At 41.5% G+C, this 15959-nt stretch overlaps 1 protein-coding gene across 1 annotated transcript; it reads left to right on the top strand.

Annotated features, from left to right (window-relative positions):
* On the top strand, window positions 1–13982 carry LOC310997649 (14-3-3 protein epsilon). The gene is made up of 6 exons (XM_083987428.1): window positions 1–237; window positions 4193–4392; window positions 6360–6466; window positions 7624–7830; window positions 9336–9472; window positions 12826–13982. The coding sequence occupies exons 1-6, from the start codon at window positions 174–176 to the stop codon at window positions 12876–12878; spliced, it is 768 nt and encodes a 255-aa protein (XP_083843554.1). The 5' UTR covers window positions 1–173; the 3' UTR covers window positions 12879–13982.
* Window positions 13983–15959: the final 1977 nt, after the last annotated feature.

Genomic DNA, 15959 nt, shown 5'->3' with positions numbered 1-15959 from the left:
GTTTCCCGGATGGAGCAGCGGCGCCATCTTTACGCCAGTGCCACCGGTGGGTCTTCGATTCAGCAGAGCGACGGTGCTGTTGCTGATCCACCACCAGGAATCACCGAGCCAGTCGAGACTCTTTCCCTTTCCACCGGGACGCTGCGAACAGCCCCGAGAAACACCCGAGCACCATGGCGGATAGAGAAAACTTAGTTTACCAGGCAAAACTCGCCGAACAAGCGGAGAGATACGACGGTAAGGCTCCTGGTAGATAACGGTCAGTGCAGACAGCCTGGCCCCTCTCTCTCCCCCTCAGTCTCCCTGCGCAGGGGGCTTGGAGACGCAGGTAAAGCAGTTTCTATGGATTTGTTGGGTGAGAGAAGACAAAATGGCGGAGATTTCTTCAGCCGAACGAACCGTGGTTGGTCGTTTAAATTACTGGCGTTCGGCAGAAGAGCAGTTGGCTGTAGGAAAACACACACCGTGCTTTTGTTGGGTGCTTTGGTGTCTGGTTACCATTCACGTTACGTGGTGAGCTAACGTTAGGCTAGTCCCATCTATGGCTAGCGGTGGTTAGCAGGCTACCTACATTGCTAACTAGCTGGCTAGCCTTTCTTCAGCCCCCGACACGCGTCGTCACGCCAAACTCCCATTCAAAAATACAGCGGCACTGCAAACGTCCACACCCCATCAAACATGACTTGCGGTGCACCCTGTGAACTGCTTAGTGTCCACCGACCAAGTGTCCGTGCTACGACTAGCAGGGAGGATTTATCTGAAAACTAAACGACAGTTGATGCTAACATGTATTTTGGTGAGAGGTTCGTATCAGCTTTGCCAACTAGTTGTGTGATCGTTGGAAAAAACATAACATTTGATCATGTTTTTCTTGTCGTGTTGCTTGCATGCGTAATGTGAGAGTGACACCACTGTTTATCAACCCGCCCCTCCTCTGCCAGGTGAATTCATTGCAGATAAACATGGAGCTGTTCAACTCTGAAACTACAAACTGTAAAAACTGAACTTACTGCTATTTTTTAATGAGGCCAGGATCGCCATGCGACCGTGTGGTTAATTGATTGATAAGCCCAGGACCAATAGGGTACAGAGGTAGGCGGGTTAGTGAGTTGTGCTGCGGTGTGATTGGTTAAATAAAGTTGTGGTTCAGCCAACTTTTCTTTGGCTTCAGTGTTTGGTCAATTGACTGGAAGTCTTGTTTTATTGAGCTGTTCACTGATGGAGAACATACAGTAGAGTTGATTTACCTATACAGACATCCTTACTATTATTTAGCATGTTCTTGGTTCCACAGTTTGTTGTTTAAATTGTCATTTACTTTTTGCTTTTAGTCTGAATTTCCTACAATGGAGTTTCCATGATCTATAGCATTTGTTTATGTTTCTGAATCTGAGATAATGGCTTCAAAGGTTTTTTTCTCCTACTAAGATATTCAGTTAAGAGAAAGAGAGCAGCAAATCTTAATATTACAGAGGAAGCATTATTTTATTGACATTTTTGCTTAAAAGTCACAGAAACAATATAGATTCTGAGTGTAATGGCAGGGTTATTTCCTTTCTGATGAGTGAAGGCTCCATTTGACTCATATCAAAGACTGCCTTGACTGCCTTGACTGGCTTATGTGATGGAGGAGGCAATATGTGGAAAGCCACAGGGGTCAACACATATATGCTTGAACGCTTGAGTGCTAACAAATGCAGATCCTTTATTGAATAACATGACACAGCAAGACTGACCACACATTGTGTTGCGTCATTTTACGCCCAAAACACACACTGAATAAGAAGCCTGCCGGTGGAGCACTGATGAACAATATCTTGAATAGGGAAAAATAACACTGCAGGTGTGATAAATAGTCTGAGCATGAAGCCAGTAACAACTATGGCAAAAACTTTTTTTTTTATGAACCGAGGTTTTGACTTGGCAGCCAAAATCCCTGAAGTCTCAAGCTTGTTGTGAAATTGCAATCAGCAATAGTGTTGTATTCTTACTGAGATGATTAATAGCTGATTGTGGTAATTATCTAGTAATCATCTACACTTGATTCAGTAGACATATCTACACTAGCAGCCTTTAAGCGACCATCTGCTCTGATTTTCTAATTTTCCTAGTCATTCTTCACTGCTTGCATCAGAAATGCCATTTTTAAATAAATCTGAAAAAAGAGTCAGCTGTGTCAGCTTCAGAGAGGGCTCTGCTCAGTCTGGACCGTCAGTCTGGCATAGCGTCTTATCCACAGTGACTGCTTTCCCTTTGTGCCGCAGCCTCTCCCCTGATGTAAAGAGGCACTGACAGTTTAAAAAAAAAGTTGTGTGAATAATAGTCAACAGTGTGTTCTCACAGCTCCATTTGCCTGATGAACGATGCATAAAATAACCTTTTATGTCCAAAGTCTTCACTGCAGCTCGCTGAATATTTAGTTGAATAATTGTAAAATAATTGCTATTCATCAACAACCCTATCGAGCTCCAGCGGGGTCCTATTGTGCTATGGAGCCATTAAATCCTTACCCCTAATGTCCACTGGACAGGGCTGCATTGTGTTTTAGCTGTGCTGCAGTGTTTATTGTACCAAGTCTAACCAGCTTATGTGCCCCCCTCCAAAGAATACCCTCAAAATTCAAGAATAAAAAAGAGCGAGGGGGGGTGTGGTGGTGGCGATCAGGTGTCCTGTGGTCTAGGATGAGTAGTCTACTGTTCAACTGCAACATCCCCGGTTCAAGTCCGCCCACAGACCATTGTTTCACGTTACACCCCTCTGTGTGCCTATAGGATGTGTCACAGGTTGTGCATGCATGCATCACTGGGGACACGTTTAATCTTTGAAATGACTGTGATCAGTTTATTGGTTCTGTTGCAGCTTTAAAATACTGAGAAAATGCTTAAAAAAAAAAAAAAGGCACAGAGAGGTCATTGGGTTTATTGGAGTGCAGGCCAGGCTGGAGGGTAAAGTGATCAAAGCAGCATAGTGCTCCTCCTGGCTTGTAACCATCGCGTATCGGGTTTCGCCAGCACGCTGCGTAGAACCCTGCCATTGGCTGCAACAGATAACGCCCTGTCTGTGAAGTTAAAAGCCAAATGACTGGCAAACTGCTCTTACCTCCAGGCTACTACGCTTAGCATGGGAGGTGTGACCCGTCTGCAGCTTGAGCCAGGCTTTTGTTTTAACCACCGCTTTAAAGATGGGCCTCTTTTTTCTGTCTCTCATTTGCATAACACACATGATGCTCTCTATTGTGTGTACTCGACAGCATATTATCCCACAGAATGTGTTGTTCCATTTTAATATTCATAGTAGCGTATGTGTGTGTATATATAGTTTTTGTTTATTCGGTCTAGGAATTACTTAAAATAATACTGACAATTTCAAATCCAGTTTAATTGATTTATGTGTTTATGTTCCTGCAGTCCCTCCTTGAGCTGCACCATGTGATTTGGAGAAAGAGGCTCAGTATTGTGTCTGTTTTATGTCACTCCCCAGGGGGAACTGCATGTCGTGCTGATGAGTGGCTGCTCTCCGAGCTGAATGTAAAATTGTTTTCATTGCCGTTTCATCCCTGGACTCTATATTCATTTTTCACACCACGTCACATTGAGTCACCATGAAGATGTGAAATTTAGAAGTGATGAAAAAAAGACAAATCACATTTGATCTTGCTCAGGCCTCCGGCACATCGTCCTGTCTCAGTGTGCCACCACGGGCGTCCATAGGTAGTGGATCTGCATTAGGGGGGGATAGACTTGGGCGGTGTCCCAGCCACTCCATTAATAAAGTCCTGACGATGACAGAAACCTTCCAAGGCTCTGCACTGGGGTTTTAACTTTGTTAATGGAAAGAGGATGTCCTCACTTTAAATTAAGTAAATCAGTGAATGCACCACATGCGTTTCTTCTCAGAATCTCTTTTACACCCTAAGCTGAAGCAAAGAATAGTATCGGACATGTCTGTTTGGCACTAATTGCAAGGACTTAATTGCTGCCATTGAACAACCCTGACCTGACTGTGTCACTAATTGTCTGTGAGGAGGGTTTTTGTTTTTTTTTGCCGCAGAAGAAGAACAGATTTAGAGAATTGTAAATGAACAAGAAGTAGAAGATGTGTTTACTCCCACAATCTTGTTCAGGTTTTTTTTTCAAATTCTTGTGCAGAAGAACTTACCTCTGACGGCGTTTTGCCTCTCCATGTCTTTTAGAAATGGTGGAGTCGATGAAGAAAGTGGCCAGCATGGACGTGGAGCTGACGGTGGAGGAGAGGAACCTGCTCTCGGTAGCGTACAAGAACGTGATCGGAGCCAGAAGAGCCTCCTGGAGGATAATCAGCAGCCTCGAACAGAAAGAAGAAAACAAAGGCGGAGAAGACAAACTAAAGATGATCCGAGAATACAGAAAAACGGTCAGACATTGTTATGAACCTAAATATACTAACTGCTTACATTCCCCAATTGTAATCGGTGTGAGGCTGTGTCTTTTCAGATACAGCTTCGAGGGTTTTATAGTGCAAATTCAGATGTTTATGCAACATTTCAACTTGTTTTTCTTTCCCATTGAAAACATTAGAAGAAAATGTCCTCAGAGCCAAATGATAGATAATGTAGATGATGAAATGTGTTCTTTTTTGAGAACTTAAAAGTGTCGAGTGGTGGACATTTAGTTTTGTTGTCCGGAAGAAACACTGGTGCAATGAAATCACTCCCTGTGCTAATGTCTGCAGCAGATTTTCTACAGAACATGACAGTGATAAACAGTCTTTGGGGTGACTGTTAGTCCTCCTTGCATCTCTGGTTTTTCATGCCAACAGTGTCCCATATTAGATCCTGAAAACACCCAGTGAAACTGATCTGAAGTTCCCACCTGCCTTGTTATTCCATGGCTGTGAGTGAAGCTGGTGTACTCTTAGATAATCTAATTCCCATATCCATAGGCAAGATGCCAGAGATGCCTCACCCTCTGTGGTAGGACTTTTTAAGCTCTTCTCCACTGAGGAAACGGTGAGATTTCACAGCCCAGCAACACTTGTCTGAGTGAAATAATGAGGCAGGCAGCGAGCATGAAGGGACTTAAAATCACCTTTTCTTCATTTTTGCCGCAGAGAAACTTCTGTCAGCGGCAGCACTACCGAGTGCAGCGAAGCGCAGCAGCCCTCCAGTCACTCAGTGAGGAGGGTGGGGGAGATTTTACATGACTTGATGTAGGAGAATGGATTTCATCTACGCTGCAGTGTGTGTGAAATTTGTGTTTTTTTTTTGTTTTTTTTGGTCACTTAACTGAGACCAGACTTTGGCATCATGCGACTGTCTTTGACTGACGCCGTCTTTGTCATCATGAATGTGCTGCCTGAACAAAGTGCAGCAACCCGAGCCCCGGCCTTTATCTGCTGCATTTTCTTAAGTTGCAGCTTTGGCTGTGGCAACATGATATAAAATACAAATAATTCAACATTTCATCTCCACAGTTATAATGGGGATTCACCACATGGTCTGAAATCCCATTCTGATTCAGATTAGTGCTTGTATGTTAGTGTTAATTTCCCTTAATGAGTTTGGATCTCTGAATGTATTTAGTACCTTGACTTTTAGGTGTCGTGTTCCTTTGAGGCCACAGAGTGAAGGTCAAAGTACTTCTATGAAACTTTGATATCAAGGCAAAGTCAAACATAATGCTTCATCATCCTCTCAAAAATATGAAAATGACTCTTTACAAGTACAAAATTGTGTTACTTATTGAGATAAATGTTTTGCAATAAATAAAACCCCTCTAACTCCGATGTTTAATGACAGTACTAATTCTGATTTTCAGACTTTGGAGTGCAGCATTTGCTTTTTCCTGGTGGCCAGTGTAAATTAAATTTGCACTGAATTTGGGATGATTAAAAAATGTGTTCATTTCTGGCTAAGACTTATTAAAAAGTGGAAGAGGAAACAAAGGTGTCAGATGTTTGAGTTACCAACCGATACATTCTAGTCCATAGGGTAAAAGCAGCACCCAAAGAAAAGGCTCTATTGTTTACAAGGACATGTCCCCTCATAGTGATGTTAAATATGTCAGACTTGGACGGCCGACACCAACACTGACCCTGAAACTGAGGCACAATACACCCGGTCGACTTTTCACTGACAAAGTGCTTCCATGGGGACCGCCCCAAAAGCTGTCTTCTGTTTCTCTGCTCTCTTTTTTTTTTTTTTTAACTATTATAGTGTCTGGTACTGCCAGCTCAGACCGGCCTCGCTTGAACCTCAGCAGCGGTTCTTCACATCAAGTCTGTTTTGAATTGTAACAGAATTATTGTTTTCATGTCTGAAGATGGATTGTGTGGCGTTGCAGCTTGTTGACAGTTGCGTTTGTGTGTGTTTGTGTCGGCAGGTTGAGAAAGAGCTGAAATCAATCTGCAACGACATTCTGGATGTACTGGACAAGCACCTCATCTTAGCTGCAACCACGGGAGAGTCAAAGGTTTTCTACTACAAAATGTATGTGTCTAGTACATGTGTGTTTTAGTTGTTACACAGAATGTATTGACCCTGTTCACATTATTTTGCTTCTCCAATCAACACAACTTTTCCTGGATCAACTATTACAAAGATATCTCTACATGAACTACTTCATGTAGCTGCAGTGCAGCGATTCCTCAGTTGATCCCCAACTAACTAACTAAATGTTGTTCTGTGCTGAGCAACCTGACATTTGAACATGAACTAAAACAGTTTCTAGGTTCAGATTTTTGCCCACTGGACGACTTCAGTCATGTTTCATGTGCACATTTACAGAAATATCTTACCCAAAGTCAAGCAGCAGCAGCAGTTGTTAATTTTTAATCACAGTTTGCTCTCTGATATTAATTGTGCAGGGGTTTACGCAGAATCTGAACATCCTCAATATTTCATCCTATTTAGAGCAGCCTCGAGCCACGTCCCATTTAAAATTTTTCATAAAAGGTTTGGTGAAGTAGAGAGATCTGTGGCTGAGGAAGGAAAACCATGCAAGACCCCCCACCCCCCCTTGGAAAATGAAGCTCTGCCACACAGCATGGAGCCACAAAAGAGATCACGCCTGTGCACGAAACAGTACCTCACTTACATAAATAAATAGATGATTCAGCTCTTCACCAGCTTGCAAAGAGATGAAACAACACCAGATAAGAATATTTTAGCTACAGTTTTGTGAACTGCATCTCATGTGGCTGAAGGCTACACAAGCTGATACCTCTAGTAAGACATGTGGTGGATTCCACAGGCTGATTGATCTGTTTAGAAATGAGAAACAATCATGCAAAGAGGGAGTTGATCATTAATTCCTCATCTGGTAAATTACAGACCATAATGATTTAAACCAGGTCAGAAAACTTGTGTATCAGTTGAGAATAATATTTAGGTGTCAGCCAAACATGAAGATATGTTTTGATAAACAATGAAAAGCGACAGCTCTTTGTTTGGAGACAGTATTAATATTTAAAGCCCTGTTCAGTGTCATGAGTTTGTTTATGTTGGGGCTGTACTGACATTTAGTTCAATGCTGCTGGTCTGTCGATGGGTTGGCACATTAACACCATCAGTGCCCTGGACTGTATTATAATGTGTGTGTTTGTGACGGCAGAGATCGGTCTGACGCTGTTGTTCCCTCTGCTCAGGAAGGGAGATTACCACAGGTACCTGGCAGAGTTCGCCACAGGCAACGACAGGAAGGAGGCAGCAGAGAACAGTTTGGTAGCGTACAAAGCTGCTAGCGACATCGCTATGATCGAACTCCCTCCAACGCACCCCATTCGCCTGGGACTGGCCCTTAACTTTTCAGTTTTCTATTATGAAATCCTCAACTCGCCAGACCGTGCTTGCAGGTGAGTGTAAATATTTAAACACTGTATGATATCCACTTTCATTCTTTATTGTTCTGTTTTACACATTGAGTTGCTTACTAAGAGGCAAATGTGAGGAATGTGTGCTTCAGTCACTATACAGCAGGTGGGGGCTTTTGAATATTACAGAAAGCTCGGAAATAAATTATCCAATCATCTCTTAACTGAGAAAAATGAGACATGTGTGCAGTGCTTCCCTTGGTGATTGGTTTCCCAGTTAATTTGATGAAGGTATGAACATATTGAAACTTCAAAATGAAACCACAGTGTTTTATATGAAAGAAGTCGCTCACTGTGCTGCGATTTTTAACTCTTGACTCACAAACATGGCAGCTGGTGTCAGTTCTGACAAATCAACTGTACATCTCAGCCCATGACCATCAGAGATAAGGCGGCCTGTGGCTGGCAAATAGTCGAACATCTTGAATGCAAATGAGCAAGAAGGTTTTTCCTCAGCAGCTGGTGGAGACTGAACCGGAGCTTGAAGAGAACAAATATAGGAATCAAGTGCAGAGGAACATCTTGTTTTGATCTAGAGGCTGAAACGTCCACAATTGCAATTTGATCATCCTCTCTGCTCTGCTGCAGTTCGATTTCCACACGAAGAGAGACTTTGATTGTGCGTCTCTAGTGTAGTTACAGGTTGTTCATTTCCATCTGGACCCACAGCCTCACTGCCTCTGCAGCGCCGCAGCTGGTAACACAAACACACTGTATGGTGAAACTGACTCAAGAGCAGTCTTTGTGTTGACTTCAGTGACAGTCAGAGCTGCGGGCAGGTTGTTTTCAGGATGTCCGTCCATCCGTTCATCCATCTCTCCAGGACACAATATCTCTAAAAGGCCTTGAAGCAGCTTCTTCAGAATTGGCACAAACATTCACTATTAACTCAGGGATGAACTGATTAGATCTCGGGGTCAAAGCTCACATTGAACTCACATACTAGGTTTTAGGTTTTCATTTCTTAAAATCTTTGTAAAAATGTCGATCTGGATTCGAGGTCAAACTGACAGATGTTGGTGGCTGAAGGTCAAAGTTCACGACGACCCCTTAAAACAATGGTGTGGTCTTGTGAAGGCAACATCTCCAGAGCTCCTCAAGTGAACCCCTTCAGATTTTGCAGAAACATTCACTTTGACTCGAGGATGAACTCTTTAGATTTTGCAGGTCAAAGGTCATGGTGACACTTTCTAGAGTTTCACACCTGGTTAATACCTGATGATCGAAAATAAACTGAGATAAAAACTAGGGATAGGCATTTTGGGCAAAGGACTATTTGATAATAGTGCTTTAGTCTGTCATTTTAGGTGAGAAGCTATTTAAAAAAAATAATGTAATAACAATTTGAATATCTGAAAATAATATTCCACCCCTAATCAATGAAACTAGAGGCATTTAGTCTTTTTTTTTGGTCATATTTGATGTACGGTACCTGTTTACTGTTAACATGTTGTGACCCTGTTGTCCTGCGTCCTCTCTGCTGACAGGCTGGCGAAGGAAGCGTTTGACAATGCCATTGCAGAACTGGATACGCTGAGCGAGGAGAGCTATAAGGACTCAACACTTATCATGCAGTTGCTACGTGACAACTTGACACTATGGACCTCAGATGTGCAGGGAGACGGTGAGAGACTCTCCTTTCTTCTCTGAGCATCAGTCACAGCTACCTCTGCTAGTGTTATCACTTATCTCGACCTGTTCATCGCATCAGGGGCGATGCTCCCTCTCTCTGCGTCATTACCGGCCTTTTGACAGATCGTCTTGTATTTCCAAAGCTGATTTGTTCCTACAACCCTAATGGCTCCTGTTCGCAGCCTCTGGGACACATGTCCAAGAGAAATGAATGAGTGTGTTTACGTTTGCTGAGAAGGTTTCAGAAATATTCCTCCATTGCTGAGGCTAATACACTCGAACAGCACCGAGGAAACAGAATAACCCTCTGTAACACTCCCTCTAACCTTTCCTCTCAGCGCTCTGACCCCTCTGAATTCCCTCTTTTCTGACACTCTGCTCTAACTTCTCTTCTCTCCCTCGTTCTTCTGTAGATTCTTAAAGGCAGCCCTCTTCCTTCCCTCTTCCTCCATTATAGAAGGGTATTTTGTAAGTCATCCCTCCTGTCTTGGGCTTTTTCTTTTCCCCCCACCTCAAGCGATCACTCCTGTCTCTCACCACCCCGACACCCTCACTAACTTCCTCACAGCAAACTTCAGCTGAGGTGTAACTCGGTGACATGTGCCCTCCTCTTTCCACCTTTTTTCAACACGGGTGCCATGTGTATCACGATTTCCGCAAGTCAGGAAAAGTTGCAAAGTTGTTAACTTCAACATACTGTCCAACAGAAGGCAGAGCAGGGGTGGTGTGTGTTAGAGTGAATGAATAAGAGATTTTGAAGTGTTTCAATTTGATAAAACACTGTTGTGTCTGGTGGTCACTCCTCACTGTCACTCTGCTGCAGCTGAAGAGGCTGCAGAAGCGTAAGTAAAATTAACAGTGAAAATAATATGAAATCTACTGCATCATCTTGTGAATATCTATTAAATAAGATTGAATTTGAATTCACAGTTTAAAACAGTGTTGCAACACTGTATCTGTATATATTTTGTTATCGTAATTGTTGTTTTTGTATACGGTTAAACTAAGCTGCACTAAACTAGGCGCAGTACTTCTCATCAAAAGAGCAAAACCATATTTCTAAATGCATGAAAGTCTTCCAGTGAAATTTATTTGAACTTTGTGCTGACCTCACAAACACAAATCTGCAGCAGCAGCAACAACTTCAGGTTTCAAATTAAAAGTTTGAAATAAAAGCGCAAGAACTGCAGAAATATCTACAAAAATCGAAAGCCCCTTCATATAAGTATATAAAAAAAAAAGCTATCACTGAACAGAATAAACCAAGTCAGGGTGACTGCAGGAGCCAGCAACAACTTAAAAGTTTTCACAGTGAATATTTGAAATGGTTCAAGATGACAGACTGCTGAGTTACTGCTGTGCTGTCAACTCACTCTGTTTCTTCAGTGATGTGGATCAGTCAGTTGATCAATAAATACCATCAATATACCACCCAATATAGATATTGGAGTGGATTGGTCCCATCTCTAATAATAATACTTGATCATTTAAAACATTTACCGATAAGCGTTTCAGTTCCAGGTTTTCAGGTTCAGTTTAACTCAGGCTCTTTGATAATTACAGAACCTGTGAGTTGGGGAAACAGAGAATAAGCAACAGAATCAAGTTATCAATTCAACATGAAGTGGAGAAGTGACTCCAGCCTTGAAACCATCAGGACCTGTGGGCACGCTGCTCCTCTGTGGATGGACTGATGGTGGACGAGGAGGCAGAGTGTGGAGACTTGTGAACACAGCGTACTGAAGTGTGATGTAACGGACAAACGGCAGTAGCAGCATGTGAGGCCGCCGCTCCGTCTCCCGTGGCTTTCTCACATCCCAGTTTGCCACGGCGCTAATGAGCACTGTTACGGTTTCTATTTTAATCATGATGGATTCTCCAGCCTTTGTTATTTTCGCCTCTTAGTTCTTCATTACACGGATGGCTGTGCTGTCTCCATGGTAACCTTTCCAAGCAACCAGTCGTACGGGTTCACAAGGCATTTTACCCCCTTAGTAAATCTGACCACAGCTTGTTGAGAAGACACTGAATTAACTCGTGGTGCATGTTGACACAGTCAGCGGCGACACTGCAGCGCACCCCAACACGGAGAGGCTGCTCTCTGCATGAACAACACGTTTCTGAGCTGATCCCAATCATTTCTAAACAAACATCGCTCTCTGCCTCTGAGTTCAGTTTGAAATGAGCAACAGTACACAAAGCAGAATATTATCTGTTTAATGTTTGAAATAGAAAAGCTGTCAGCACCTTCCTCCTCCCGTGGGTACACACTGCATTCAACACGCTTCAGCCTTCTGCAAATTCACTACCTTTTATTAAAACTATATTCTCTGTACAGAAACACTGACACTGCACTATTTCCTGCACTTACTGTACAAAAGATTTGTGTATTTTAGGAACTTACAGTTGGAACGACTCTCAGGAAGGTGCCACAGTCTATTTTCTTTGTTGTCCTCGTAGCTTGTATTAAGGATTAAGTTTCATTAGTGGTTAATTAAACGAGGTTGGGATCAGTACGTCGTATGAATGTTTCATGTGTACAGTCTGACAAACATTTGTGACGTCAACGCTCTAAAACTCCTGGTGCTGCTGCATGTTGTGGACCAACAGTTGGTGATTAACTTTTCTCTTAACTGACTCGCATTAACCACGTAAGTCAAGTCTAGTTTCAGCTCCTCACATCTTTCTCTATCTAAAGAACTTCAACTGAAGATTTTTGGATTTCTGGATGTTTAGACAAGTGGAGAAATGTGAGATTGTCATGTTTGGCCTTAGAAGTAGTGATAAATGTTAAGTCATTTACATTTTTGACATCTTATAAACTGTTGAATAAAAATAATAATCAGCTACAGTTAAAGATAAGTCAGATGTGAGGTAAAAAAAAAAAAAAAAAAAACTAATTTTTTTCCCCCACAGGTTTGTGACCAACTTTATTTTTTCAGCTTAAATCTTACTACAGTGGCTTTACAGTAGAGATTCCTGTGCCGTGTAATTTATAAAGTTTAGACCCAAACTCTGTTAAACGTCTGTTTTTGAAAACAGAAACCTGATCATGTAAATTCAAACTTAAAAATAACTCTAAGTGTCAAAAGTATTTTTTTTTCTAAAAGGAAAATGGACAATATTTAATGAACAATAAATGTGTCGATGGGTTTCATTTGAGAATTTGTTGCCTTGTTTGCTACAAAATCAGGGAATTTGACAGAGAAATTACCAAGCAAGTGAAGCCTGACGATAAGATGTTATCAAGTTGCATCATGGGAAGTGTAGTGTTTTTGGAGCTCGGAGGCGGCTCTTCTGTAACGTTTTGTTGAATAACGACCTGAATGTTTGTGTGTGTCTCAGGTGAAGAACAGAACAAAGAAGCACTGCAGGATGCGGAGGACGAGGCCCAGTGAGACTGAACAACACAAGACAAGCCCTCCTCTTCCTCCTCCTCCCTCCTTTCTCTCCTCCCGGCACTAGCTCCTGTCCCCAGCCACACTTTTCAACTGGGTTTCTACTGCAGCCCACACTCTTTCTCTACCTTTTCTTCCATTTCTACCCATCTGTCTCTCCTCCCTCTCCTCGTATGCACGTCATCTCCCAACTCCACTCCCCAGGGGTTTTACCTTTTCTTTATTGTCCTTTTTTTTTTGATGACTCCTTTTGCAAGTCTCTACCCTTTAAGGTTCATGTCCTCTTTTACTGTTTTTATTTTGCTTTACTTTGCTCTATCATCTGTTGCCAAGTTCGCTTGCCTGTATTTGTAACACACACATATATGCAAGAGTTTATTTAAAAAAACAAAACAATACTTTGCTGTTCAACTTTTTTTCCTGTGTACGTGTGACTATGAACAACATCATCTCCATGCTTCTGTCGGTTTTGAAACATTTCAGTTTGCAAATTTAGGGAAACAAAGTGGTGATGGAAGGTTTAAAAGGGACGTGTTAAAGCTTTTAGGAAGAACTAAGTGCCCTGTTTACTTTGTGGTTACCAAACCTGCTCCTTCAACACGTGAATACATCTTATTTTTCCTTTTTTAATGACAAACAGCAGAATGTCCCCCCTTCTCCAGGCATCACTCTGACCTCTATTCTCGTCCACTCTCGGACCAAGTATTGTGCTGCGAGGCTGTAGCGCTTTTGCTAATGGCAGATAGTTAGGTAATGGCTTTTTAGCAGACAAAATGTTCGTATGTGTGCGTGGGAGGGGAACGCTCAACACTCTTGATTGTAATGTAATGCAGTTTTGCATTGGCACTATATTATAAAAAAAACAGTTTGGGAAATAGAGGCCTGCTGTATCTTTACTCCCCCCCCACCTCCCCCCTCTTGACTCTCCCAGGTTTCCTCGTCTCAACTTTGTCTCTCTCCTCATTTCCTCTCTTCCTTCTGTTCAGTATGTGTAACGTGAATCTGATTTGTACTACTGGATATTCTCACCGGAGCCACAAGTACCATCTGTATTCTTACTGAAACACAGCATGGAATTAACATTAAACTTCAAGTTGAAAAATGGTTAAATGTCAAGTGTCAGGTGTTTTTTTGTTTCCATTATGAAGTAGTTTTGGTGACACTTTAAGTCTCATCTTTAATCACTAGAGGGCAGTGTTGGACTGTAGCTGGAGAAATTTTCCTGTTTCAGATTGGAGGTGTTAATTTTGTTTGATTATTTTTACTTGCAGTGATTGAAGATCAGATTGAAAAGAGAGAGATGGAAAAAAAAAAATATTATATATAATATATATATAATTTTGGGAAAATACCCAAAACTTGGATAACTGCATTTTAACCAATTTAAAGTGAAACTGCTTTAGTTTTACATGACAAATAAATTTCAAGAATTATTCTAGATCATTAATATTGATGCATTTATCCCCCAATGGTTATTGAGCCATTGGGGGATTGGTTGAGCTAATTTTAATGTGTATTATAGTTTAGTAGTAGTAGTAGTAGTAGTAGTAGTAGTAGTAGTAGTAGTAGTATATTATAGTTTAAGGTGAGCTGAGGGATGGTGGCTCCGTCAAAAGATTAAAGCATAGTTAGTTGGGAAAGAGGAGAATCTCTTCTCCTTTCCCATGAATTAAAATTGATACACATTGAGCTCAAATCACAGTCAGTTATTGGAAGAACTTACAAAAGAAAACATCAAAAAACATAAATGTATAGGATATCCTGTGTTTTTCCTGTGAGAGTTTGCCTGAAAAGTCAACAGTAAACCAAAGCTGTCGCTTGAAACACTTCTGTAAAGTTTCTACATGATCACAGGATCAAGACTGATTTATCTGGAATTCACTGAATTTAATTTATTTCATATTTGTTTTCTAATCAGTGTTTGGTCTTCCAAGCCTCCAGAGAATTCTTCTTTTTAATGGCCAAATGAATAACTGCACTTAAAAAAAATGATACTGAGATGTGTGTGTATGTAACTAAGTATGGATTAATGTGTGTGTAAGTATTACACCATAAGTATTCGTGTGTGTGTGTGTGTGTGCATGTCTGTAAGTAACATGCAAGTATGATTAACACCATAAGTGTGTGTGTATGTATATAAGTAAATCTGTTTAAATGTGTATGTGTGTGTATGTAAGTATCTATATGTGTGCATGTATGTAAGTAAATGCGTGTAAGTGTGTGTATGTATGTATGTAAATTAAGCCCTGAAAAGCAGGATCTTTTGCCCTAGTATCTGCTTTTGTAAGTTTGTTAATTCTGTTAGGGTCAAAGGTCACCAAAAACTAAATTCACCAGACCACATCCACGTTTATCCCGTATGTTAAATAATGACACTACAAAATGCAATTTGAAATTTGTTTTTACTTAAAAAAGATCAAAATAAAGTTGTACAATTGAACCAAAATAAGACGCCATGTTACACTTCAGCTCTAAAGACGGATGGCAGGACGAGAAAGCATGACCTGAAATATACCAGCTGGTTTTTCCTCTGCTGCCCCTGACCAGCCACTGCACACCCACAGGAAGAAACTTGATGAGAACTGGGAATAAACGATGACACGTTAACCAGCACCATCGTCAGTGGGCTGGTGCTGCTGAAGATGTGGCGTCTTTGTGTCCTATTGCAGATTGTCCGTCCTGTTTTTTTTTTCTTTTCACCAAAAAGAAAGAGATGAGGACACTTGAGTCAATGAGACCGGAGCGAATACATTTCTGCTACAGTTGTGTCCAGCCTCGGCCGAAGAATCCACAGTGTTTTCAATAAGGAGAGGGCTCTAACTCAAGGTTCAACAAACAAACAGCGGCTTCACCCGCTCAGGTTTGACGTCTCACTGGAAATATTCTAGACACTTCAAATAAACATATAGTGAGAAATGAGAAATGGCATTTTTCAATTCCACCCACCATCCCCACCCCCATTGTCTCTGGACTCACCTCTCCACACATGTAATGGTTCAAAAGATCTACCCGGATAGTACTCAACTGTCCACATTTAAAACCAGGAGACAGACAGGTTTTCTTTTTAATTTCTCAGTACAA

Source organism: Trachurus trachurus, assembly GCF_905171665.1.
Source record: "Trachurus trachurus genome assembly, chromosome: 14".
NCBI classification, from domain to species: domain Eukaryota; kingdom Metazoa; phylum Chordata; class Actinopteri; order Carangiformes; family Carangidae; genus Trachurus; species Trachurus trachurus.
The sequence above is the reverse complement of the archived record's forward strand: the minus strand, read 5'-3'. Positions and strand labels throughout refer to the sequence as shown.

Bases quoted from the DNA above. Each gene is read 5' to 3' on its own strand.
- LOC310997649 (XM_083987428.1), top strand. From the start codon at position 174: ATGGCGGATAGAGAAAACTTAGTTTACCAGGCAAAACTCGCCGAACAA. The intron at 238-4,192 runs GTAAGGCTCCTG...CATGTCTTTTAG, and splicing joins ACAAGCGGAGAGATACGACG to AAATGGTGGAGTCGATGAAG. The intron at 7,831-9,335 runs GTGAGTGTAAAT...CTCTGCTGACAG, and splicing joins TCGCCAGACCGTGCTTGCAG to GCTGGCGAAGGAAGCGTTTG.